We start from the raw sequence: 26251 nt of genomic DNA, 5'->3' as shown, positions 1-26251 counted from the left end.
AGGCGGGCAGATCACCTGAGGTCAGGAGTTCGAGACCAGCCTGGCCAACATGGTGAAACCCCGTCTCTACTAAAAATACAAAAATTAGCCAGGCATGGTAGCACACACCTGCAGTCCCAGCTACTCAGGAGGCTGAGGCAGGAGAATTGCTTGAACTCAGGAGGCAGAGGTTGCAGTGAGCTGAGATAGCACCACCATCACTGCACTCCAGCCTGGGTGACAGAGCAAGACTCTGACTCCAAAAAAAAAACAAAAAAAAACAAAAAAACAGCCAATCGGCCAGGCACGGTGGCTCACGCCTGTTATCCCAGCACTTTGGGAGGCCAAGGCAGGAAGATTACTTGAGCCCAGGAGTTCAAGACCAGCCTGGACAACATAGACCTTGTCTCTACAAAAATTAGCCTGGCATGGTGGCATACGCCTCTAGTCCCAGCAACTCAGGAGGCAGAGGCAGGAGTATCACCTGAGCCCAAGAGGTCGAGGCTGCAATGAGCTGAGATCGTGCTACTGCACTCCAGCCTGGGGAACAGAGCGAGACCCTGTCTCAAAAATAAATAGATGGATGGATGGAAGGATGGAGATAGATAGATAGAAAGATAACAATTGAAGAGGTGGTACTGGCTTTGGGCCAGGAAGCGGACAACAAGGACACGGATATTGAAAGCTAAAAAAATGCAACATCAAGACCTGGAGCAGGTGAGACCTGAACAAATCCATGGCATTATTTGAGGCGGCAAAGCTTCAGAAAGAGCCTGTGGGATGGTGACCTGCGTTAAACCGAGTCCCATGTGACCAGGCTGAGAAAAGGTCTGGTCATTTTACAAGCAGGGCTGTGGGGCTCACAGGTCAAAAGATGCAGCCGTGCCTCACGCTCACCAGGCAGACAATGAAACTGAGGACTCTGTGAGCCATGCAGGCCAAGTCAGGCTCAGTTACGACTCCACTGCGAGGCAAAGACCAGACCCCAGGAAGAGCAGGGTGACTCTAGGCCCATCCAGACGCAACATTGCCAAGTAATCACCTCAGGGCCTCACTATTCATCCACAGTCCCCTCCAGGGAGGCCCAGGGAGCCTTGAGGACTTGGGGCCCCCTCCCCATGGAATTAGGGTGGGGCGGGGCACCAGGTCACGGCACCTGGGATCTCACACCATCCACCAGGACTGGGTCCCTGCCTGGCTCTCACCAGTGGTGCAATCTTGGGAGGTGATTTGACTCCAACCAGGCAGTTGCCTTAAGTGAAGAGATGGAAATAATAATGTTCCTTGCCTGATTTTGATGGAAAAACGCGATAATGGAAAGCTTGATGACCGGGAACTCTCGCTGACCCCCTACAAATGGCCCGCAGTGCTGGCCCCAGCCGTGCACCCAGGCCACCGAGGTTCCCAGGCCACCAAGGTTCCCAGGCCACCAAGGTTCTCAGGCCACCAAGGTTCCCAGGCCACCAAGGTTCTCAGGCCACCAAGGTTCCCAGGCCACCGAGGTTCTCATCTCTGCTTGGCCCTGGGCACCAGCAGGCCATGCACTGAGCCATCTCCAGCCCACAGGCAAGCCAGGGGGAGCACCGGGCGTCAGGGAGCAGCTGTGCCCAGGTGAGAGGTGCATGGGTCCGACTCAGGCTGGGGCACAGCCTCGGCGGCTCCCAGGGACTTTTTGGGTCCTGATGGCCCTGATTGCCCCAGCACTGCCTCCACAGCCCACCCCACCCGCCGGGGCCTCGTGTCCCTCCAGCCTCCGAGTTACCTGTGGTCTGAGCCACCTTGACCAGGCCTCTGCGGAAAATGCTCTTCAGCCGCGGCTTCATGTTGAAGTTCTTGGCCCCCCCCGTCACCGAGATCAAGAGATTGGGGACCTCCAGCCCCCAGTGCTGGGTCATGAGGTGGTAGATCACGCTGGAGGGCGTGTCCTGGGAGACTCGGACGTACTGCAGGAAAGGGAAAATGGCGGAGGGAACCCCTGTGTCAGTGGTCAGGGACAGCACCGACCCACACAGGCCATGCAGAGAGGCCCCAGTGGGCGGCAGACACCGCACACCTTTCCGGCTCAGACCCAGAAAAGGGGTCCCCATGTGGGCAGGGCACAGATCACGAGAGAAGAGGGAGGCAGAGAGGCCCAAGCCAGGAGCAACAGGCTGTCCTTTGGGGACCAGGATCGCCCTCAGCAAACCACCCCCAGCCCTCGTGCCCCGACGGCAACCACTTTTTCCTCTTCCTCTCGATTTTGGGAGCGCCTCCCAAACATGCGCCAGCACAGACTCCAATTCCCGCCGTAGCGCCTGGGCCCTGCCTCCCCCGGGTCTAATCAGCTCCTGCACCGGGGTCTCTGCCCTTCTGTCCTTGTGCACCCAGCACTGCCCCCTCTCCTGTCCCCTCTCCTGTCCCCTCTGCCCTATCCCCTCTGCTCTGTGGCCCCTGTGCCCTGGCCCGTCCTGGGGACTCAGTGGGCCCAGCTTCCTCTGCCTCCCGTCTGAACACGGCTCTCCCAGGCTCTGTCGTCACTCTGGCCCCCCCGTCCTCCAGGAGACCCTCCCAAGTACACAGCGGACTTTCCCTGTTCCGCTAGGCGGGCTGTGTCTGAAGAGACCCAGCCGGGTCTGCAATCTCCGCCGGGATTGGCCTACCAGAGACACAAAGGTGATGGGTGAAATCCAGAAATGCCATTAGGTGCCCTCAAAACAAACATGTGGTGGCATTGTCACTAAAGAAGGTCCAGTTAACCCATAAGCACGGTGCCTGTCACCATCAGAACGTGGGTCCCACCGGGTCCACCAGGCATCTGGAGGTGCTGGTCTCCCTGGGAGGAGCAGGGCTGTGGCCTGCATGGTGGACGCTCCCGGGCTTCGAGGCAGACCTGCTGCAGCACAGGGTCTGTGTCCCTGGTGTCCCTCACTGTCAGGCCACAGGCGTTTCTCCCTCACTCCACCGGCCCCTGTCGGCAGCTGCAGGGAGGGGGCTGGGAGAAGCCGGGGGGTTGGGGGAGGGATGCAGCCAGACCCCAGGCTCAGACGCAGCTGGATTCAAACCCACCACTGCCACGGCCACGGTGGCCTCAGACAAAGGGTGGGGCCTCCCCATACCTCAATCCCTCAACTGAAACCCAACAACAGGACTGTCCCCGTGACCACAGCGACAGAGGGGCCCAGGGGCCTGGAGAACACCCATGTGTCATGGTGACACAGGGTGGCTCAGGGGCTGTGCCAGCCAGGAAGCCTGGGTCCACATGACCCCGTCTCCGGGACCTGCCCCACTCAACCTCTTTGGCCACCTCATGGCAACACCACGCATTGAGTGGACAGGTCACACTCGACAGGTACCAAGGTCGGGGCTCCAGACCCCAGCACAGAGATCAGTGCCTCCCTCCCCACCTCCAGGACAGTGGCACCCAATCACTGTCTCAGAACCCTCCAGAAGGCTGGTCAACACTCAAGTCTCAGAACCCTCCAGAAGGCTGGTCAACACGCAAGTCTCAGAACCCTCCAGAAGGCTGGTCAACATGCAAGTCTCAGAACCCTCCAGAAGGCTGGTCAACACACAAGTCTCAGAACCCTCCAGAAGGCTGGTCAACACGCGAGTCTCAGAACCCTCCAGAAGGCTGGTCAACATGCAAGGGGCCGAGCCTCTGACTCCACAGGCCTGGGATGGGGCCTGAGAATTGGTCGGAGATGGCTGGTCCAGGGACCTCAGTGAGGTTGTGCACGACAGAACCCAACCCTGCACCTGGGCCTCCCTCCAGCAGTCTGCACCCTCACAGCGCTCTCCTGCAGGCCAGGCTCAGCCTGGATCCCGCCATGCCTGGCCCAGCCTCCTTGCAAGGACTCTCGCGTTTGCTTCCAGACTTGCCACATGGGCCTCCCTGCTATCCTGGGCCCCTTCCCCCAGCTTTTCCCTCCCTTCCCACACCCCTCCTACCATTCTCCTAGCACACCCTGAGCGCATCTGTGTCCTGCATCCCTCTCCTTCCTCCCTACTCCCTCCCAGGCCCTGACAAATGCCGCCCAGGGACACCCAGCCAGAATTCACTCACCACTCCCAGCTTGCACCTTCCTAGAAAGCTCACTGTGCCCCACCCTGCTTTGCAGATGGCCAAGCACTCTGAGAGTGGGGTGCATCTCTTGCTTGCCTTGCAGAGCCCCTCCCCGCCGCTTCCTTTGCTGTGCAGTGGGCTCTATGCACCCTGGAGCTTTGCCAGCCTCCTGCTCTTGCCCCAGGAAATGCCGACCACCGCGTGTCACTGTGGGGCCATGCAGCTCCACCTACAGTTCAGAGCGAGAGTGATGGAAACCAACCTTTTTCACCTTCTGGCTCAGGCCCGTGAAGACGATGTCGCCAAAGGCATCTGTTGGCATCTCCTGGACATGTTTCTTTGGGTCCCACTGTGTGCCCTGGAAGGTGTGGGGCTTGGTAGCCTCCTCCAAGTGCTGCTCATGCGTGTAGCCACACTGACACACCACCTTCCTGCAAAGACACAGCACCAGTCACCCAGGGAGTGTGGTGCCCTTCCTGCTCCCTGTGAAGGCATCAGAGGAGGCCCAGTGGAAAGCCGCAACCTTCCCCCACCCAGCAAAAACAAAGCACCTGCCCTTCCAGCCATGGGGGAGGCAGCAAAGGCCTAATGGTGGGCTGGAACTCTTCTCACCCTCAGCAGTAACAAGAAGCCTCCCCAGGAAGTGTCAGTGGATCAGTGGAGGCTACAGGGGGGCTTAGACTTCACCCTTCGTGGGGCAGTGATGGGGGGACCTCCTTCCTTCACCATAGACATGTCAAGAGGACCAGCTAAAACTCAAGATCTTGAGTCTCTTAACATAAAATCTAAACTATCAAGGTTTCAATCAAACATCGCTAGTTTTAACAAGAGACAGGAAAATCTCAACCAGGATGAAAAAAGACAGCTAACAGCCACCAACGCCAAGATGACACAGATGTTAGAATTATCTGAAAATGATTTTAAAGCAGCCACATTAGAAATGCTTCAACAAGCCATCATGAACATGCTCAAAACAAATGAAAAAACATAAATTTCCAGTAAAAAAAGAGAAGATATACCAAATGCAAACTTTAGAGCTGAAAAATGCAGTAACTGAAATAAAAAACTCAAAGGATGGACCCAACAGCAGGATGGAGGAGACAGAGGAAAGAACCCAGGAGCAGGAAGATATAACAGTAGAAATTGCCCAATAAGAACAACAGAGAGAAAACAAACAAACAACAACAAAGAAAAAATACACAAGTAAACAAAAGCTCTGGGACCTGCAGCACTATAACAAAAGATCATACATTCATGCTCAGAGTTCCAGAAGGAAAAGAAAAAGACGGTGATCCTGAAAATGTATGTTAAGAAGTCATGGCCAAAATTTCCCATATTTGACAAAAAAGGCATAAACCTACACACGCCACAATCTGAGTGAACACCAGACAGGATAAATCCAAAGAGATACATGCCAAGACACATAACAGTTAAACTTCCAAAAACTAAAAACAAATAAAAACTTTTAAAAGCGGCCAGGCGCAGTGGCTCACGCCTATAATCCCAGCCCTTTGGGAAGCTGAGGCGGGTGGATCACAAGGTCAGGAGTTCGAGACCAACATGGCCAACATGGTGAAACCCTGTCTCTACTAAAATCTAAAAAATCAGCTGGGCATGGTGGCAGCAGCCTGTAACCCCAGCCACTCGGGAAGCTGAGGCAGGAGACTCGCTTGAACCCAGGAGGTGGAAGTTGCAGTGAGCCCAGATGGTGCCACTGCACTCCAGCCTGGGAGACAGTGGGAGACTCCTCAAAAAAAACAAAAAAACACCTCAGAAATGACAGGAAGTTGGGACCTTCTTAATTGAAGGAAGGCTAGGGAATTTGTCACCAGCAGATACACCCTAAAAGAATGGCTAAAGGACATTCTCTAAACAGAAAGGAAACAAGAAAAGGAATTTTGGAATATCTGAAAGGAAGAAAGAATATCAAAAAGAGTAACCCCTTGAATTTCATAACTGATGTTTGATGGCTAAAGCAAAAATTATAACACTATCTGACATGGTTTTCTTTCTTTCTTTTTTTTTTTCTTGAAATGGAGTCTCGCTCTGTCACCCAGGCTAGAGTGCAGTGGCGCCGATCTCTGCTCACTGCAAGCTCCGCCTCCCAGGTTCACGCCACTCTCCCACCTCATCCAAGTAGCTGCGACCACAGGCGCCCATCACCACATCTGGCTTTTTTTTTTTTTTTTTGTATTTTTAGTAGAGACGGGGTTTCACCGTGTTAGCCAGGATGGTCTCCATCTCCTGACCTCGTGATCCGCCCACCTCGGCTTCCCAAAGTGCTGGGATTACAGGCTTGAGCCACCATGCCCGGCCCTCATTTCAATATATGTAGAAGAAATATTTCAAGCAATTATATTATAGATTAAGAAGGGGACAGAGATGTAAAAGGAGATAATGTTTCTATACTTCACTCAAACTGGTAAAATGTCAACATCAGCAGATTGTGATAAGCTGTATTATATAATATACTATCTAGAGCAACCCCTTTAAGAAAAAGTGATACAAGAAGATACACTCAAAAATAGTATGGTGTAAGCAGTGGCTCACGCCTGTAATCCGAACACTTTGGGAGGCCAAGGTGGGCAGATTGCTTGAGCTCAGGAGCTTGAGACCAGCCTGGCCAACATGGCCAAACCTTGTCTCTACCAAAAATACAAAAATTAACTGGGCATGGTGGTGCATGCCTGTAGTCCCAGCTATTCAGGAGACTGAGGTGGGAGGATCACCTGAGCCCAGTGAGGTGGAGGGTGTAATGAGCCGAGATCGTGCCACTGCACTCCAGCCTGGGCAACAGAGTGAGACTCTGTCTCCAAAAAACAAAAATAGTATGAATAATCAAAATAGAATTCTAAAAAAATGTTCAAGTAACCCACAAGAAGGCAAAAAAAAAAAAAGAACAAACAGAAAACAAAAAATAAAATGGCAGACATAAGCCCTAACATACCAATAATTACACTAAATATAAATTTTCTAAATATAACAATTAAAAAACAGATTGACAGAATGTATTTTAAAAAATAGGACCCAATTATTTGACGTCTACCAAAATCTCACTTGAAGTGTAATGACACAGGCAAGGCGAAAGGGAAAGGAATATTCAGCAGTTAAATAATATTGACACAAGGCCGAGTGTGGTAGCTCACACCTGTAATCCCAGCACTGTGGGAGGCCAAGGTGAGTGGATCACTTGAGGTCAGGAGTTCAAAGCCATCCTGGACAACACGGTGAAGCCCTGTCTCTACTGAAAATACAAAAATTAGCCAGGCGTGGTGGCACATGCCTGTAGTCCCAGCTACTCCCAGTTGCCGGGAGGCGGAGGTTGCAGTAAGCTGAGATCGTGCCATTGCACTCCAGCCTAGGCAAGAGAATGAGACTCCATCTCAAAAATAATAACAATAATAATATTGACACAAGCAGCAACTTGGATGGATATCAAGCGCGCTGTGCTGAGGGGAAAAGACACGGGTCATGTAGCATATGATTCCATTGATGTAACATCCTTGAAATGACACAATGATAGGCATGAAGAAAGACTGGTGGTTGCAGGGATCAGGGATGATGGGGGAGGAGGTGAGCTGACCATACGGAGGAAGTACAGGAACAGCTCGGTGGAGACGGACAGTGCTGTATCTTGACCACGGTGGTAGTTACCCAAATACACATGTGAAAAATGACATAAGGCCAAGAGCAGTGGCTCACACCTGTAATCCCAGCACTTTGGGAGGCCGAGGCAGACAGATCAGTTGAGGTCCGGAGTCCGAGACCAGCCTGACCAACATGGTGAAACCCCATCTCTACTAAAAATATAAACATTAGCTGGGCGTGGTAGTGCTCACCTGTAGTCCCAGCTACTCAGGAGGCTGAGGCAGGAGAATTGCTTGAACCCAGGAGGCGGAGATTGCAGTGAGCTGGTGTGGTGCCACTGCACTCCAGCCTGGGCAGCAGAGCAAAACTCCATTTCAAAAAAAAAAAAAAAAAAAAAAAGACATAAAACTAAACACATGCATTCTACCAGCTTTAATTCCTGGCTTGGGTACTGTACTACAGTTATGCAGAATGTAGCCACAGGGGGAACCGTGGGGCCCATCTGTAGTATCTTTGGAACTTCTGTACATCTGTAATTATTTCAAAATAAAAAGTTAAAAGCACACACAAATGGAGGCTCCAAGCAGATGACATGGGGCTAGCACCTCGCCCAAGGTCTCCCACCTCCTCCCCTCGCCTGGGGACGGCAGGAGCTGCCCGAGTCGCCAGCCTTCAGGACCTGCTACTCTGCCTCCTCCCCTTCCTTGCCAGAGCAAGAATGCGGCAATCTCTTTCTTCAACTGCTAACTTCCCTCTTTTTTCTTTGTGGGTTGAAGTCTTTTTGTTCCTTTACTGCAATTCATTGGTGTGTCAGGGCAAGAAGAGATAAATTTATGTGTTCTTTGTAACTTGTTTAATTGGAAATCCACCATATTTTTAGATTCCAATTTTTTGCTGGTAACAAATAACCTAGAAAAGTTCAGATGAGGCTGGGCATGGTGCCTCATGTCTGTAATCCCAGCACTTTGGGAGGCTGAGGTGGGCGGATCACAACATCAAGAGTTCAAGACCAGCCTGGCTAATATGGTGAAACCCTGTCTCTACTAAAAATACAAAAATTAGCCAGGTGTGATGGTGCACACCTGTAGTCCCAGCTACTCAGGAGGCTGAGGCAGGAGAATCGCTTGAGCCCGGGAGGTGGAGGTTGCAGTGAGCCAAGATCGGGCCATTGCACTCCAGCCTGGGCGACAGAGCAAGACTCCGTCTCAAAAAAAAAAAAAAAAAAAAAAATATATATATATATATATACACACACACACACACACACACACATAGATGAGACGGGAAAAAAATGGACATATATATATATATACACACACACAGAGATGAGACAGGAAAAAAATGGACCAATCAGCACTCTGTAAAATGGACCAATCAGCAGGACATGGGCGGGGACAAATAAGGGAATTAAAAAAAAAAAAAAGTCTAAAACCAGATGAAACCTGAACCAGATGGCACAGGGGAAAGACCACTGAGCAGTGAGAAAGGAAACAAGTTTCCCCACCAGGTATTGACTGTGTGATCTCGGATGTTTCTACAATCAGTTTCTCAATCATTAAAATGGGAAAAATAATTTTTCCCAGATGTGCACCCTACAAATCCAAATCCGTACAAACCCCTAAGGTCACGCTCAAGGCACTTCAGACTTGCAGGGATCTTGCGAGCACCTGATGTTGAGAGGTAAAGCCAGCTAGACTTCTGGATTGGGTGCGGACTTGGAGAACTTTTCTGTCTTACAAGAGGATTGTAAAATGCGCCAATCAGCACACCGTAAAATGGACCAATTGGTGCTCTGTAAAATGGACCAATCCACACACTGTAAAATGGACCAATCCGCACACTGTAAAATGGACCAAGCCGTGCGCTGTAAAATGGACCAATCCGCACACTGTAAAATGGACCAAGCTGTGCTCTGTAAAATGGACCAATCAGCACACTGTAAAATGGACCAAGCTGTGCTCTGTAAAATGGACCAATCTGCACACTGTAAAATGGACCAAGCTGTGCTCTGTAAAATGGACCAATCCGCACACTGTAAAATGGACCAAGCTGTGCTCTGTAAAATGGACCAATCAGCACACTGTAAAATGGACCAAGCAGTGCTCTGTAAAATGGACCAATCAGCACACTGTAAAATGGACCAATCAGCAGGACACGGGCGGGGACAAATGAGGGAATAAAAGCTGGCCACCCCTCCAGCCAGCAGCGGCAAACTTCTCGGGTCCCCTTCCACGCTGTGGAATCTTCGTTCTTTTGCTCTTCACAATATATCTTGCTGCTGCTCACTCTTTGGGTCCGTTACACCTTCAAGAGCTGTAACGCTCACCGTGAAGGTCCCTGGCTTCATTCTTGAAGTCAGCGAGACCAAGAACCCACGGGAAGGAACCAACTCCGGACACAATGTGACCTCCACTGTTTATGGATGAGAGACCTGGGTCGGAGGTGGGGAAAGGAGTTCCCTAGACAAGGACCTGAGCTCTCCCGTCTTGCTCCAATGCTGCCCCAAATGTCCTTGTATGTTCCTAACAGCCTATCACAAGCTACCTCCTGTCCCTCTTGTCTTTGAACGATCACCTCTGATGAGATTGGAACTTGAACCTGCATGGCGTTTGCAAGCCTGATGTGATGCTGGAAACTGCATTGCGGCCACTGATCCAGAAATTACATCACCGGAGAGCTCGGAACTCGGCCCAGATAGGCGTAAACGGGACACCACCCCCGGCACCCCACGGGAAATGAGAGCTCTTGGAGGTGTATTCTCTCCAACCTGGGCTCCTTCCTGCCACCCGAGGGGGGCTCCCTGCCCCCCCACCCCCACCGCATGTGCGCCTGAATTCTGAGGCATCCCCTCCAGTCTCTGCGCTTCACAGATGAGGATTGGTGGCCCAGGGAAGAGAAGTCATCTGCCCAAGGTCATGAGATCCATGGTGGCAAAATGTGAGCACAAAGGTCTGGACTAGGGTGGCCACAGCAGACACGGAAATGAGACGAGTCTGTGCAGAGCTGAGGAGGGTTACCAGGACGTGGGGCTAAGCAGTGGGATTACCCGGGCGGGTGTCGAGGGGCTCCAGGTCTGGACGAGTGGGGTGGGAAGACCCTACCATGCTTAATGGAAACATGTAAGTGGTATAAATAAATCTGCTTCAAAAGCTGTGTTTTTGGCAGACGATGCTCACCACTCGTTCCGCCCTGGTCTTTCCACAAGAAGGAGGGACATTCCATCCACTCCTCAGGAAGGAACAGCCAGGAACACACCTGGTCCCTCTTCCCATGCTGCTGCAGTGACCACCGTGGTTGGTGAGATGAAAGAGACTTCTGTGCGGGACAGACTCGGTGCAGCAGATCTCAGGTTGCCTTCTCAGAGGGGCCTGCTTTCAAGGTGGTGTCTGGGAACGGGGCTTTTGGAGCGTCTCTCCGTCCCCTGACTGCTAGGAGTGCTTTGCCGGGCCTGGACTGTTCCTGCAATGGGTTTATGCTGAACAGCTGCTTTCCTGCTGGGAGTCTGGGATTTGGGTGGTTGCCATGCAGAGGGGCCCACGTGGCCAGTGCAGGATGCACGCCCTGGGCTCTGAGCCTCGAATGGGCTTTGCAGGTTGCCACGTTCTTCTCGGCTGGAGGAAGGAGCATGCATGGCGCCTGCACAGGAGAGCAGCAGCAGCCTGCCCTCAGATTCTCCAGACTCGGCCTGTGTCTTTCTCCCTTGCCAAGCCCATCACGTAGGCCTTCACCATGATAAACCTTAGCTGTGTGCACAGCTGTGAGTCCTAGCAAACCCCTGAGCATGGGGGATGGCTTTGGGGACCTCCAGAAGCAAGTCTGTCCTGCTTACATCTGATCCAGGTCAGCACCCCTTCCTCTCTGGGCCCTGCTGCCCCAAGGGTTTCCACTTCCATGTGAGAAGCACGCAGAGCCGACCAGCAGAGGCCCCAGACCCACGGGGCCTCACCTAGGCTTCTCAGGACACAGCAGGTCAGGGTGTCAGCGGCGTTCAAACCAGAGTGAGTCCATCTTGAATAGGCACAGGGTGAAATCAGGCTGAAACCTGCTGGGCTGCCTTCCCAGACGGTTAAGGCATTCTAAGTCACAGGATGAGACAAGAGGTCGGCACAAGACACAGGTCACAAAGACCTTGCTGATAAAACAGGGTACAAGACACTGGCTAAAACCCACCAAAACCAAGATGGCGACAAAAGTGGGCTCTGGTTATCCTCGCTGCCCATTACACGCTAATTATAATATATTAACATGTAAGAGACACTCCCACCAGCACCATGACAGTTGACAGATGCCATGGCAACATCAGAAATACCCTGTATGGTCTGAAAGAAAGAGGAAATCAGTTCTGGGAAATCCCCGCCCCTTTCCCATAAAACTCATGAATAATCCACCCTTGTTAAGCACATGATCCAAAACTACCATAAAAATAGCCAACCAGCCAAGCACGGTGGCTTATGCCTGAAATCCCAGCACTTTGGGAGGCCGAGGCTGGTGGATCACCTGAGGTCAGGAGTTCCAGACCAGCCTGGCCAACATGGCGAATCGCATGAACCTGGGAGACGAAGGTTGCAGCGAGCCAAGATCACGCCATTGCACTCCAGCCTGGGCGACAGAGTGAGACCCCGTCTCAAAAAAAAAAAAAAAAAAACAGCCAAGCAGCAGCCCTCAGGGCTGCTCTGCCTATGGAGGAGCCATTCTTTTATTCCTTTACATTGTTAATACCTTGCTTTCACTTTACTCTGTGGACTTGCTCCAAATACTTTCTTGTGTGAGATCCAAGAACCCACCCTTGGGGTCTGGATCGGGACCCCTTTCTAGTAACAAGGGTGCGCTCCGAGGCTGGAGTACCACTGCTCTACAGACCCCGCTCCTTCCACATGGGGCTCTTCATCACTGTCTGTACATCCAGCCCTCCATGGCCGCGAGTTCTGCATCTGCAGATTCAGCCAAACGCAGACTAAAAATATTCAGGAAAAAAAAAAATTAAAAATAACATGGCCGGATGCGGTGGCTCACGCCTGTAATCCTAGCACTTTGGGAGGCTGAGGCGGGTGGATCACGAGGTCAGGAGTTTGAGACCAGTCTGACCAACATGGTGAAACCCCATCTCTACTAAAAATACAAAAATTAGCCAGACGTAGTGGCGCATGCCTGTAATCTCAGCTACACGGGAGGCTGAGGCAGGAGAATCGCTTGAACCCGGGATGTAGAGGTTGCAGTGAGCTGAGATTGAACCACTGCACTCCAGCTGGGAGACAGAGCGAGACTCCGTCTCAAAAAAAATAAAATAACAACACATTGGCCGGGCACGGTAGCTCACACCTGTAATCCCAGCACTTTGGGAGGCCAAGGCGGGTGGATCACTTGAGGTCAGGAGTTCGATTGAGACTAGCCTGGCCAACGTGGTGAAACCCCATCTCTACTAAAAATACAAAAATTAGCCAGACGTGGTGGCGCACGCCTGTAGTCTCAGCTACTCGGGAAGCTGAGCCAGGAGAATCTCTTGAACCCGGGAGGTGGAGGTTGCAGTGAGCCAAGATCATGCCACGGCACTCCAGGCTGGGTGACAGAGCAAGACTCTGTCTCAAAAAAGAAAAAGAAAAAGAAAAAACCCACATAACAACAAAAAATACAACTTTTTTTTTTTTTTTTTTTGAGATGGAGTCTCACTCTGTCGCCCAGGCTGGAGTGCAATGGCACTATCTCGGCTCACTGCAAGCTCCGCCTCCCGGGCGCACGCCATTCTCCTGCCTCAGCCTCCCGAGTAGCTGGGACTACAGGCGCCCGCCACCACGCCTGGAGAATTTTTTGTATTTTTAGTGGAGACGGGGTTTCACCGTGTTAGCCAGGATGGTCTCGATCTCCTGACCTCGTGATCCGCCTGCCTCGGCCTCCCAAAGTGCTGGGATTACAGGCGTGAGCCACCATGCCCGGCCCAAAAATACAAATTTTTTAAATGCAGTATAACTATTTTTATAACATCTACATTGTATCAGGTATTATAAGTAATCTAGAGATGATTTAAAGTATGCTGAAGGATGTACGTAGTTTATATGCAAATACCACACCATCTCATATCAGTGACTTGATATGAGATTTTGGGACTGATACGAGATATGGGATTTTGGTATCCGTGGGTGTCCGGGAACAATTCCCCAGGGATGCCGAGGGACAGCTGTTGTATTGGCGACCGTGAAACTCTGATGACGTACCAAGTACACTAGAGGTACCCTGGGGCAACACAGTCTTCTTCTATTTCCCAAGCACACGATGCTTCTCCCTCCCCATATTCAGTAAATATGAGCTGAAGGCCACTCTCTGGGAATTAATACAATACTCTGCTTCCGTCCCAGGCCCCCAAAAGCTCAGCAGCTAGCAAGAAAGATGAACACAAAGCCACACAGTTACAGCATGACAGCTGGGATCAAAGAGAAACACACGGTGCGGTAGGAGGGAAGCTCACTTCCTGGTAGAGGTTGTATAGTCACGGAAGGCTGCACGGCAGAGGCGGCATCTGCAATAGGCCTTGAGCGAGAAGTAGGAGCTCACCAGGCAATGGAGTAAAAGGAGGAAGCGTGTGGCCCGTTTATGGAAGAGCATGAAATGGGTGTTGCTCGGGGAGGGCACACAAACATGAATCAACACTTTGTTCGTGCCTAAAGGGGCGCCAACTGCGGGGAGCACCATCGGCTCCGGAGGGCCATATCCAGCCACTCAGAGACAGTGGCCATGTTGCCTGGGCAGGGGTCTTGGCCACACCTGAGTCATGGGCTCTGTGGGGAGGAGGGGCAAAGGGGGCTCTGTGGGGCCTGGGGGCAAGTCGGGCCTCTGGCTTTGGCAAGCTGTGCAGGGGGGCAGTCTTCTGGCCGTGGATTCTCCCTAAGTCCCTTCCAGTTCCTGGACCCTGGGACTCTCTCTCTTGGGGTGGGGGCAGGTGTGGAAATGAGAGGATTAGAGGATGCATCTGTGTTCAAACCACTGGGCCTCGCCGCGCGATAGTGCCGTTATGACCCTGAACAAGTCACCTAAACTCTGCACTTTGGTCCCTGCACCTGCGAGGCAGGATGAGGGTCAACTGTCCCCGACAGGAGGCTTGCAAGGGTTAGGTGGAAATGCTCTGTGGACTCTAAGCCTCGTATGGAGACAGAGATATCTCCAGTGACCCTTCACTGAGGCCCTGAGGGGTCTTGGCCTGATCAGCTACTCCATGTAGGATCGGAAGGAAGAAGTCAGAGGTCTTACACACAAATCACGTCACTTACCCAGCATCAGACAGTTTGGAACTTTCCACAAAATACACGCATTCTTTCTTCTTGATGTTTTCAGGAATCCACGAACTGAGGCTTTCTTGCTGAAGGTAAAGATGGCACATTGAGATCTTCCAACATTCGAAAGAGCACACCCAGCCCCCTGGAGACACATCTGAGCTCCTTGAGGAGCTTTCGCACTACTTGCTTGAAGGAAGGAAGCCTGCGCGACCCTGAGCCAAAGATTAGAAGCACCTTGCCAAGACTCTCCGGTGGGGATTCAGGAGGGAGGAATGAATCTAAGAAATCATTTCCTCTTGGGACCATTTTGAATGTGCGCGCACTTTACAGTTTCTACAGCAACACCACCTTCCTTGGGAACAACATGGTGTGGTGGAAAACGTGGAGGCTGGGGATCTGGGGACCTGGATCTTGCACCATCGGAAAAAGGGCAGCCACCCTCCTGCCTGCCTGGCAAGGGGACTGCAAGATGCCATGTGCTTTCAACACACTTGTGTCTTCGTATCCAGGGCTTTGGGGGAAGCTAGCCCAGGCCCAGGCCCTCCCAATCGGATAAAGGATGTGAAATCATTATGCAACAAGGTAAGCACAGGTAACAGATTTCCAGGACTCTAGTGCAACATTTTTTAGTTAACCCGGTGATTTCCCAATCAGACCAACCATGGGAAATGGTCATGCAACCCACAGAAGACGAGACACGCATCACCCTCCCAAGTTCTGTTCTCCCAAAGGTATGGTTGGGCAGGAGCCCCCAAGGTCAGCAGACCCTTTCCCACCCCCGTCGTCACAGCCTCAAGCTATGACCTGCCCAACGGTGACCTCCGTGGCCACGTGCCAGCTGCAGGCTGACCAGCAGAAAGCCTACCTTGTCATTGTTGCCGAAGGGGCACTGCAGCCTCCAGCTCTTGAAGAGGCTGCTGTTGCTGCGCCGGAGATTGGAGACCATCCCCAGGTCAGTGACCCTTCTGGGCAGCCCCTCAAAGCCCTCCTGCTCTGAGCCAGCTTTCCTCAGGGCTGAGGGCTCCATCCTGAGACCCCCACGCCAGCTGCAACCAGGCCTGCTGCCCTCAGGACTGCTGCCCTCTCTCCAGCTCGCTACACTGGGGGTTCTAGAGACACATGGGGTGGTTGCTGAAATAGATCAGAGACAGGAAGATGAGGCTGATGTTCTGAGAGGACCTGGTCACATGCTTCCTCAAGTGAAGCCCTCACCCGGTTCTCTTCATCAGCCTGCACATGTTCCCAGCTGCCTGAGCTGTGTCCCTTGGCTGGGGCCCCCGGACACTCTGGGGGAGTACATGCACATGCGGGGGTCCCAGCGGCCGTTCATAATGGTAACAACCTCAGGTCACTGCAGGGCCAGAGAAAGAGCTCCCTCCCCCACGGGTGCAGCTGCACTGAGCACCGCACAGGGAAGTCTCCACCCCCAGCACCAGCTGCCGGCGACATGGTTTCGCAACTGTACAATTCTGCACAGCTCCTGCTTCCAGACACCAGTGACTACTTTCATATTCCAAAAAATTTTTAAATAGCCCTCACTGTCCACAAAGGAAGTTTCTTTTTCTTCTTGTTTTTTGAGATGGAGTCCCACTTTGTCGCTCAGGCTGGAGTGCAGTGACGCAGTCTCGGCTCACTGCAACCTCCATCTCCCGGGTTCAAGTGATTCTCCTGCCTTAGCCTCCCCAGTAGCTGGGATTATGGGCGCCCTTCACCACACCCTGCTAAATTTTTTTGTATTTAGTAGCAACAAGGTTTCACCATGTTGGTCAGGTTGGTTTCAAACTCCTGACCTCAGGCGATCCACCGGCCTCCGCCTCCCAAAGTGCTGGTTTTACAGGCGTGAGCCACTGTGCCCAGCCTAGAAAGGAAGTTTTGGGGAGTACCACATCTCTCCACTCCAGGAAAAAGACAATAATTCAAATGAATCTTTTTCTCTCATATCCTTTCTCCCTGGCTCTGATGTGGCCTTCATCACCGAGGCCACAAGAAGCCGCCGGATGACTGCCCTCCCTTTACAAATGAGAAACATAAGCATGTTCAAGCCCTGCGGGGCCTCCCTGAGTCCCTGACACCCACAGTGTTCTCATGAGGTCATCCATGGTCATCCCCTGCCACTGCCCCAAAGGTGTCAAGGGGAGGGTTGCTGGGATGCAAAAGATCTGACTGGAATTCCCCCCTCATCCCTGCCCTGAAACCCGATCTCTGGCCACGTCCTCTCCACTACACATGACGGTCACTGTCAGACAAGCCTTTGCTCTGCCGTCCCCTCATCACATTAGGTGACTGAGCCCCTCTTCGGGGCCACGCAGCTCGAAGCTCGGTGCCGGGCACTTGGGGCTGAGCTACTGGCTGCTGTCCTGGGGCAGGCACTCTCAGGCAACCCCACCTCCCCCTCTCCCTCCTCCCCTTTGCCCCTTGGCCACACTCATTCCGAGACCCGTAAACTTCACTGGCAGGATGGCAGGGGTGCCCTGCCCGGCCTTTTCCTGCAGTTCTCAGAGCAGATGTTGTGCCGCATGCCAGTGGGGTCTTTCCAGGGCCATGAGCTGTCCCCGCAGCCACTGGCCCAGCTTCCGAGGGAAGCAGAGGGGCAGAGATGTCCCCAGTGGCAGGAGGAAGAGGAGGCTGTAGAGAGATCGCAGTGGCACCGCAAGGGGACCCAGACTGCAGGTGGCTCCCCAGGCAGGCGGTCCACCCTGCACGGGATGAGGATGGCTCCACGCTGGAAACGAAGACCCCAGCATCAGACGGGAGGGTCCACGGTGTGGGACTCTCTGCCTTAAGACCAGCATGTTCTGTTCACACGCTCATCTTTCAGGCAGCTGTCCACCTCAGCACAGCCCCTGGGGTCTTGTGCAGGTTCCTCTAATCCCAGCGGCAAGTGGGCCCTGGGAAGCAGGTCAGACCTGCTCCAGCACCACCCGACTTTGCAGGAGGCAGCCAGGAGCCCCTGTGAGCATCTGATGCCCGCTGTGGGGGGGCCAATGGCTCGACCCAGTGCCCAACAGGACGGGTGCCTCAGCCTCAGCCCAGGGGTGCAGAACCCTGAAAACCCAGGCCTGGCAACGACCTTCCAAGGGCCCATCCAGCCCTTTCTGGGGTTCTTCTACCCAAAATTACAGGCTCAATCCCTTTCTCACAGGTCACCTGAGAACAGCTTGGGCCACCCTGGTTCACAGCTAAAATTCTCCACAAGCAACTGGCACAGGTGTGAGTGTTGAGAGCACGCAGGTAGGAAATGAGCTTCCAGAAGACAGATGCATGAAGCAGGCCTGAGCAAGGCAAGGCCCCATGTGGGTGGATTTCCAAACCCAAGCCCTGCACAGAGCTATTCCCGGAGAAAGTGGTGCAGTGGAGCCCCAGGGAGTGTGGGTTGGGGTAGCGTTCCCTACCCTTCAGGGTTAGCCACTGAGCAGCCCCTCCCTCAGCCCCGGGGGTCCCGCATGGCAGGGGTGGCAGCGGGAAGACCACTACCACCATCACCTAGGCCGAATTCAAGAAGACTCGTTGGCACGCGAGCCCAGGACCAGGCGACTCAAGAGGATCCTGGTGTGCCCACCCGCCCCCAGCCAGCCCAGCCCAGCCCAGCAGATTCCCCGGGGAAATGGAAGGTTCTGTCTGGGCAGGGCGGGCCTCTGGCACCAGCAGGACTGGGACAGGCGCGCCCTGCACTCCCTCGGTACACCGTGGGCCTCCCTGCCCTCTCTGGAGGTTGCTCGGGCATCTTCTGAAATCCCCGCGTGAAAGCCAGCGCTTCGGAGACTGGACAGGCAGAGGCGGGTGCGGGGACGGAGGAAGTAAGCGCCCCAGAAGCGGGCCCTGCTGTCCCGGCGGACGGGCAGGGGCACGAGGACGGCTGAGTCCCTCATCCCCGGGTCCCCTCGCGCCAGCCGGACAGGGTCGCTCCAGCGGCAAGGCGTCCCGCAGACAGACCGCACCCGGCTCCCAGTCAGCGCCCCGCGCCTCTGCGCACACTGGGTGCTCCAGTCCGCGCCCCGAACCCCACCGGTGCCCCTGCACCAGCGCCCCGAACCCCGCCCGCCCCTGCACCCCACCGCACCCTGCACCAGTGCCCGGAGCCCCTTCGCGCCCCTGCACCCCACCGCGCCCTGCACCAGCGCCTCGAGCCCCACCCGCGCCCCTGCACCCCGCCGTGCCCTGCACCAGCGCCCCGAACCCCGCCTGCGCCCTTGCACCCCACCGCGCCCTGCACCAGCGCCCCGAACCCCGCCTGCGCCCCTGCACCCCACCGCGCCCCTGCACCCCGCCGCGCCCTGCAGCAGCACCGGGGCCGGCCGCCTCGGTCCCCGCACCCCGCGCCCCTGCACGCACTCGGCACCCCGGTCCGCGCCCCTGCACCCCGCCTCAACCTTCACAAGCTCCCGGGACGGCCGCCTCAGTCCCCGCACCCGGGCTCGCGCCCTCGCCCCGGCCCCGGCGGGCACCTACCTGCTCGGAGCCGCCCGCGCCCCGGCGTCACCCGCGTCCCGGCGCAGCACCGCCGCCCTGGCCCCGCGGGGCCGTCCACATCTCGCCCGAGCGTGCGCCGCGTGCCCGGTGCAGTGGAGCCGCCCGCAGCGCTCTGCGTCACTCAGCCCGGAGAGCGTCTCCCGCGCCGCGTCCCGCGCCCGCAGCTAGAGCCAAGGACACGCCAGGGAAGACTGGGCCCAGACACCCCGCCTGCGAGCCCGCCCTCCCCCAGAGACCTGGAACCGGACACTGGCGCGGATGTGTGCCTTCGGAGGGTTGGGCGCACGTGTCTCCTTTAAACCGGCTAGTGCCGCGATTATCTTTAAGCCCTGAATGGCCAACGGGAGCGGGAAAGGCAGGGCAGGAGTCGCAGGGGGACCTGGGCCTGAGTGAGACCCCCCCACAACGAGACTCAGGACCCCCTGCTCGAAGACCTCTGCAGCCCCCTCCCCCAGCACCCCAGATGTGGCCCCAAGCCAGGGACCATTCCCAGTGAGAGAGGCAGGACCCCAAGGCTGGGGCAGGCTCAGGGCCTGCTCCCTGGATGTGTCACAGTGGAGGGGACAGGAACAGCCAGAAAGATCAAGCCCAGCAGTCCCCATCGCGGCAGGTGCTGGCCATGGGGCGCCATGGATGTCTAACTCCACCCTGTGTGCTGCCCACTCTCTGGCTTGGGGAGGGACGGGGACTGCCCTCTGATGCCTGAGAAGGCGAATGCGCCTTTCCCAAGTGACCCAGACGCCCTTTCACCCCACAAAGCCACACTGTCCGCCCCTTCCTTGCCACCAGCGGGCGATACCCGGCTGCCATTCCTGGGCCCTGCTGGCCTCCATGTCCAGGGAAGTGAAGAGGTCCTGTGGCCTCTGATCTGGGAGGAGGGAGGGTGCCCCCAGACTACTGCCTGACCCGCCACACTCATTTCCTCCCTGGGTGTGCAGGCCTGCTGCCCAGACTACTGCCCAGAGCACACGCCTCTGGAAGGCCCTCCGCAGATGAGCCAGCCAGCGGTGCTGGCGCGCCCAAGGATGTCCACCATCTCACTAACCCACCATCCTGGTGCCTGCAAAGTGGTGGGAAGGCGGTCATAGCCCCTGGTGTAGGACAGCACTCAGGACACTGTCACCTCTTCAGGACACTGTGCTCTGCACAAGCATGGCCGGAAGCTGCCCTCCAGAGTGGCCAGCACGGTGTCCCCACACACCCGCAGCCGCGCCCTGCTGGACGGTACAGTCCTCCGCCCGGTCCACCCTGCGACTAGACACAGTGTCCCCACACACCCGCAGCCGCGCCCTGCTGGACGGTACAGTCCTCCGCCCGGTCCACCCTGCGACTAGACACAGTGTCCCCACACACCCGCAGCTGCGCCCTGCTGGACGGTACAGTCCTCCACCTGGTCCACTCTGCAACTAGATGTGCTCGACGAGCACCCACTGCAGGAGTTGGGTCCTATGGCAACCAGCAACACCCCCAGAGAGGTGTCTTAGAGCCCCCTTAACAGACAAAGGAAGTGAAGACGCCCTCCCTTTCACCCGCTCCATGTCAGCAGAGCCCCATCCAGTGCCCCTGCCCTGGGTGCTTTCTGGCTGGAGAGCCATCTCGTTAACTAAAAACATACCGCAGGGCAGTTAATATTTTATAAGACAGTCGTAACTGCAGAGCCATCTGCGAGAGGGGCTGGGCGCTTGTTTCCAAGTATCCCTGGGCCTCTGTGGGAACATCATTTAAGGTGAAATAGGTACCAAGCTGACCATCTCTGATGAAATAGCCGGGCCCACATCGCCCTGGGAGCGGCTCCTGCCTTTCTGGAGAAGAACCGCACACTCCACAGAGGGCCATGTCTGTCTGCCTGGACGCTGCTGCAGTAGCAATTACGCGATATTCTTCCCATAAAAGAGAGGACACGCGACCATAAAACCCGATTGGCAGGTACCAATCTCCATGGAGAGTCCTCTCAAGTTCAGAGGAGAAAGCACTTGGCACAAAGTGTTTCTCACGGTGTGGGCACGAGGCCCAGGTAAAAAGGGCCCTGCTCTGGCAGCAGGAGGAAACCACAACTGGAGAAAAAGGCAGTGACAGGGCCGCAGGCACTGGCACACTCTGGTCCTGAGTGAGGCGCGGGAGCAGGTGACAGGCGGCGGGCTCCTCAGAGGACACTCCAGGAAGGAGGGAGGCCCCAGCTAGAGCAGGAGCAGCAAACTCTCTGCACAGGGCCGCATGGTCGCTGTGGCAGGCTTTGCCGGCCACGTGGTCTCTGTCCCAGCTCCTCGCCTCTGCCCTTGCAGTGGGAAGGCAGCCGTGGGCCATTCGGCTGACCCTGAACGACACAGGTTTCAGCTGCGGGGATCCACTTCTATGCAGATTTTCTTCCGCCTCTGCCACCCCTGAGATGCTAGACCACCCCCTCCTCTTCCCCCTTCTCCTACTCACGGGAAGACAGCAAGGCCTTTATGATGACCTGCTTCTACTTAATGTAAATATATTTTATCTTCCTTATGATTTTCTTAATAACATTTTCTTCTCTCTAGTTCCCTTTATTGTAGGAATACAGTTTATAATACAACATACAAAATATGTGTTGATGCTATCAGTAAGCCTTCCTTCTGGTCAATAGTGAGCTACTCATAGTTAAGTTTTGGAGGAGTCAAAAGTTATGCACAGATTTTCAACTTAAAGGGGTGTTGGAGCCCCCAACTCTTGAGTGGTTCGAGGATCAACTACATAAATGAATCAGTATGTTACGTGGTTTGGCTCTGTGCCCCACCCAAATATCGTGTCAAATTGTAATCCCCAGGCCAGGCACAGTGGCTTACACCTGTAATCCCAGAACTTTGGGAGGCCGAGGCAGGCAGATCACTTGAGGTCAGGAGTTCAAGACCAGCCTTGTCCAATGGTGAAACCCCATCTCTACTAAAAATACAAAAATTAGCCAGGCGTGGTGGTGTGCGCCTGTAATCTCAGCTACTCAGAGGCTGAGGCAGGAGAATCACTTGAACCCAGGAGACAGAGGTTGCTGTGAACCAAGATCGTGCCACTGCACTCCAGCCTGGGCAACAGAGCGAGACTCTGTCTCAAAAAAATTGTAATCCACAGTGTGGAAGGTTATTGGATCAAGGAGGCATTTCTCATGAATGATTGAACACCATCCTCTTGGTGCTGTTCCCGTAATAGTGAGTGAGTTCTTGCAAGACCTGGTCATTTAAGTGTGCGGCACCTGCCCCTGCCTCTCTCTCTTACTCCTGCCATGTGAGACGCCTGCCCGCTTTGCCTTCTATCATGATTGGAAGCTTCCTGAAGCCTCCCCAGAAGCAGAAGCCACCATGCCTCCTGTACAGCCTGCAGGACCGTATGCCAGTTAGGCCTCTTTTCTTATAAATTATCCAATCTGAGGGGTTTTTTAATAGCAATGCAAGAACAAACAAATACCGTATAGCTGGGCACTAATATTAATTAAACTTTGCGGACTGGGCACGGTGGCTCACGTCTGTAATCGCAGCACTTTGGGAGGCTGAGGCGGGCAGATCACTTGAGGCCAGGAGTTTGAAATCAGCCTGGCCAACATGGTGAAACCCTGTCTCTACTAAAAATACAAAAAATTAGCCGAACATGGTGGTGCATGCCTATTGTCATGTGCGTCCGTGTGAAGAGACCACCAAACAGGCTTTGTGTGAGCAACAAGGCTGTTTATTTCACCTGGGTGCAGGCAGGCTGAGTCTGAAAAGAGGGTCAGCAAAGGGAGATGGGGTGGGGCTGTTTTATAGGATTTGGGTAGGTTGTGGAAAATTACAGTCAAAGGGGGTTGTTCTCTTGCGGGCAGGGGTGGGGGTCACAAGATGCTCAGCGGGGGAGCTTCTGAGCCAGGAGAAGGAATTTCACAAGGTAATGTCATCAGTTAAGGCAGGAATCAAGGTAATGTCATCAGTTAAGGTCATTTTCACTTCTTTTGTGATTCTTCAGTTACTTCAGACCATCTGGATGTATACGTGCAGGTCACAGGGGATATGATGGTTTAGCTTGGGCTCAGAGGCCTGACACCTATAGTCCCACCTACTCAGGAGCCTGAGGCAGGAGTATCACTTAAACCCAGGAGGGGGAGGTTGCAGTGAGCCAAGATCAGGCCCTTGCACTCCAGCCTGGGTGACAGACCGAGACTATATCTCAAAAAAAAAAAAAAAAGAAAGAAAGAAAAAAAAACCCTTTATTTGCAAACAGATGGCGGGCCCAATCTAGCCAGTGGGCTGCAGTTTGCCGACACCTGGTCTAGAGCAGAGCTTCAGGCTGAGGGAACAGACATGTTTCTTTTCATCTCTGGAGTCCACAGAGTCATCTGCATTCTGGAAATATACAGCAGAACTGTTCTTAAAATGTGAAAGGACAGCGATGGATGCCACGCCAGGGTAAAGACTGCAGCCAGCGTGGCCACCGTGAACTCTCTGTCCCAGGCGCCCTTGCCCCAATGGCTCCCAGAACGGCAATTACGAGAACGAAGCTGGAAATGACCACAAGGCCTGAAGACCTCTCAGGACACTGAAAAAATATAAATCAACACGTGCTGCCTGTCCCTTCTCCCAGGCCTGGCTCTGACCTGCCACAGGGATCTGAACCATCTGCAGCACCAGCCGGGGGTCCTCAGTCAGCCGGGGGTCAGGCAGGCTACCCACCGCACTGGCTCCTGAGACCAAGGGAGAAGATTTGAGTTCCCAAGGGCATCTGGGAGGGGTGTGCTGCACCTGCCACCCGAGGAGTTCCAAAGTTTGCCTCAGGGATGTGGTGTGGAGCCCAGAGCCTCCAGGCTGGACCAGGTTCTGCCCCCGAGTGGTACCAGGTGGGTGGCGAGGCCAGCAACATGGGCAGGGGAGAGGTGGTCGCTCCGAGATCATGAAAACTTCAGCTCCGGAGCACGTTTGCTGACTCTCCATTTGTCTCCCTCTCCTCCTCTCCCCCTCTCCCTGCCCCCCTCATCCCTCACTCCTTGGGAGGCCATGTTGTGAGAGACCATGTTGCAGGGAGCGAAGCCTCCCACCGACAGCTTGTGGGGCAGCTGGGAGACCCCAGCCAGGTCCTCAGAGACGGCCCCCCCTCCCTCCCAGGAGGCTGAGCCCAGCCATGCAGCTCAGCTGCTCCAGATGCCTAAGCCTCAGAAACCGGGAGACAGCCATGTCTATTGTGAGCTGCTAAGTCTGGGGGTGATTTGTTATGCAATGCAGGTGACTAGGGTATCGGCTTGGAGGGGGTCTGGACTGGGGGTGTCACCTACGGGGCGAAGGTGGTGGAGGAAAGAAGAGACAAGGACGGGGCCTGGGGCGCATGGGACTCAGCGGCAGGTGTCATCAGGATAGCGTTTGCCTGAGTTGGGGGTGAGCCTGCCCTGCTGAGCCCTGCAGAGCTCCCAGCTGTCAGGGCAGGAGGGAGCAGCGGTTGATCCATGGTATCTTGTCCTCAGCAGTACCCCTAGCTGCAAGCCAGAAACCCCAACCCACTGGCTGAAACCACAAAGCGGGTATCGGCCCTGTGTGCCTGGTGACCGCGGTGGTGGCCTTGCTTCAAAGACTCGACAGGAAGCTCCTGTGTCCCCCACTCTCCATGTCTCTGGGAAGCAGGATCTGTGTGTGGCCCCCTGAGATTTACTGGGGAGCAGCATGCCTAACTCACCCCCTGTAAGAAGGGAGGCCCAGGGCTGGGCAGGGGGCCAAGGCTGTGACGTAGGTCCAGTGGAGCCTTCGTGAGCCCACCAGAGCTCTGAGGCCCGTGGCCGTCACACTGTGCCCCTGCAAGCACCCACAGACTGAGCCTGCTGGAAGCTTCCTACCATTGCTGGGGCCCAGCTCCAGCCTCACTAGCACTGAACATTCTGCCTGCTTGGCGTAGAAGAGCTCAGAAGGCACTGCTCTGAGACTTTTCTATCATCCCACATCTTACACCAACCTGAGGACTAAGCTCTGATTTTTTTTTTTTTTTTTTTTTTTTTTTTTGAGGTGGAGTCTCACTCTGTTACCCAGGCTGGAGTGCAGTGGCGCGATCTCAGCTCACTGCAAGCTCCGCCTCCTGGGTTCCCGCCATTCTCCTGCCTCAGCCTCCCAAGTAGCTGGGACTACAGGTGCCCACCACCACGCCCAGCTAATTTGTTGTATTTTTAGTAGAGACGGGGTTTCACCGTGTTAGCCAGGATGGTCTCAATCTCCTGACCTCGTGATCTGCCCGCCTCGGCCTCCCAAAGTGCTGGGATTACAGGTGTGAGTCACCGCGCCCGGCCAGCTCTGATTTTTTTTCTTGCCTATATTCCTATCTAAGGGATATGAAGAGTCATGCCCTACAAACCATAAATTCTCATCAGACGGGTTTTATTTAACCCTATATGTCATAACTTACTTTCCAATCTGACTCTGGCATAACATGGCAAGGAATAAAATCAAAATATTTTACCCCGAAACATGTTTCCCTGCCATGTCTTGAGACGCTCCTGCAAAGCCGTCCTTTGTGGGGAAAATGCGCATCTGGAAGGAATCTCTACTCACATAGCTTGATCTTTTTCTTCCAGGCCCTCCCAATCCTGAAGAGATTAACTGAGAGTCCAGCAGCTTTTAAAGGTCTGAATAGGAAGCATTCGTCATCGATTGTCTTTAAGGGCAGCCATTAAAGACTTCAAAAGAACCTTGGTCCCCACAGTCTTTTTTTTTTCTTTTTTTCTGTGCAGTGGCGCGATCTCGGCTCACTGCAAGCTCCGCCTCCCGGGCTCACACCATTCTCCTGCCTCAGCCTCCCGAGTAGCTAGGACTACAGGCGCCCGCCCCCACGCCCAGCTCATTTTTTTGTTTGTTTGTTTTTTGTATTTTTAGTAGAGACAGGGTTTCACCGTGTTAGTCAGGATGGTCTCGATCTCCTGACCTCGTGATCCGCCCGCCTCGGCCTC

At 54.5% G+C, this 26251-nt stretch overlaps 1 protein-coding gene across 10 annotated transcripts in view; it reads right to left on the bottom strand.

Moving 5' to 3' along the window:
- TRPM2 (transient receptor potential cation channel subfamily M member 2) overlaps nucleotides 1-19431 on the bottom strand; it is a 137763-nt gene extending 118332 nt beyond the window's left edge. For 9 of the 10 annotated variants that reach the window (XR_010154459.1, XR_010154458.1, XR_010154460.1 and 6 more), the window contains exons 1-4: nucleotides 15740-15989; nucleotides 14869-14957; nucleotides 4284-4452; nucleotides 1742-1922 (exon numbers count right to left, since the gene is read on the bottom strand). Coding sequence is in view for 4 of the 10 variants with exons in the window: in XM_063803522.1 (XP_063659592.1) it covers nucleotides 1742-1922; nucleotides 4284-4452; nucleotides 14869-14957; nucleotides 15740-15901 (601 nt within the window). In the remaining 6 variants the exon portion in view is untranslated. Of the gene's footprint in view, nucleotides 1-1741; nucleotides 1923-4283; nucleotides 4453-14868; nucleotides 14958-15739; nucleotides 16006-19323 lie in introns of those variants that run through there. The other variant, XM_024352442.3, reaches the window with a different exon arrangement.
- Nucleotides 19432-26251: the final 6820 nt, after the last annotated feature.

Source organism: Pan troglodytes, chromosome 22, assembly GCF_028858775.2.
Source record: "Pan troglodytes isolate AG18354 chromosome 22, NHGRI_mPanTro3-v2.0_pri, whole genome shotgun sequence".
In the NCBI taxonomy this organism is placed as follows: domain Eukaryota; kingdom Metazoa; phylum Chordata; class Mammalia; order Primates; family Hominidae; genus Pan; species Pan troglodytes.
Note: the sequence above shows the minus strand (reverse complement) of the source record. Positions and strands in the feature narration are given on the sequence as shown.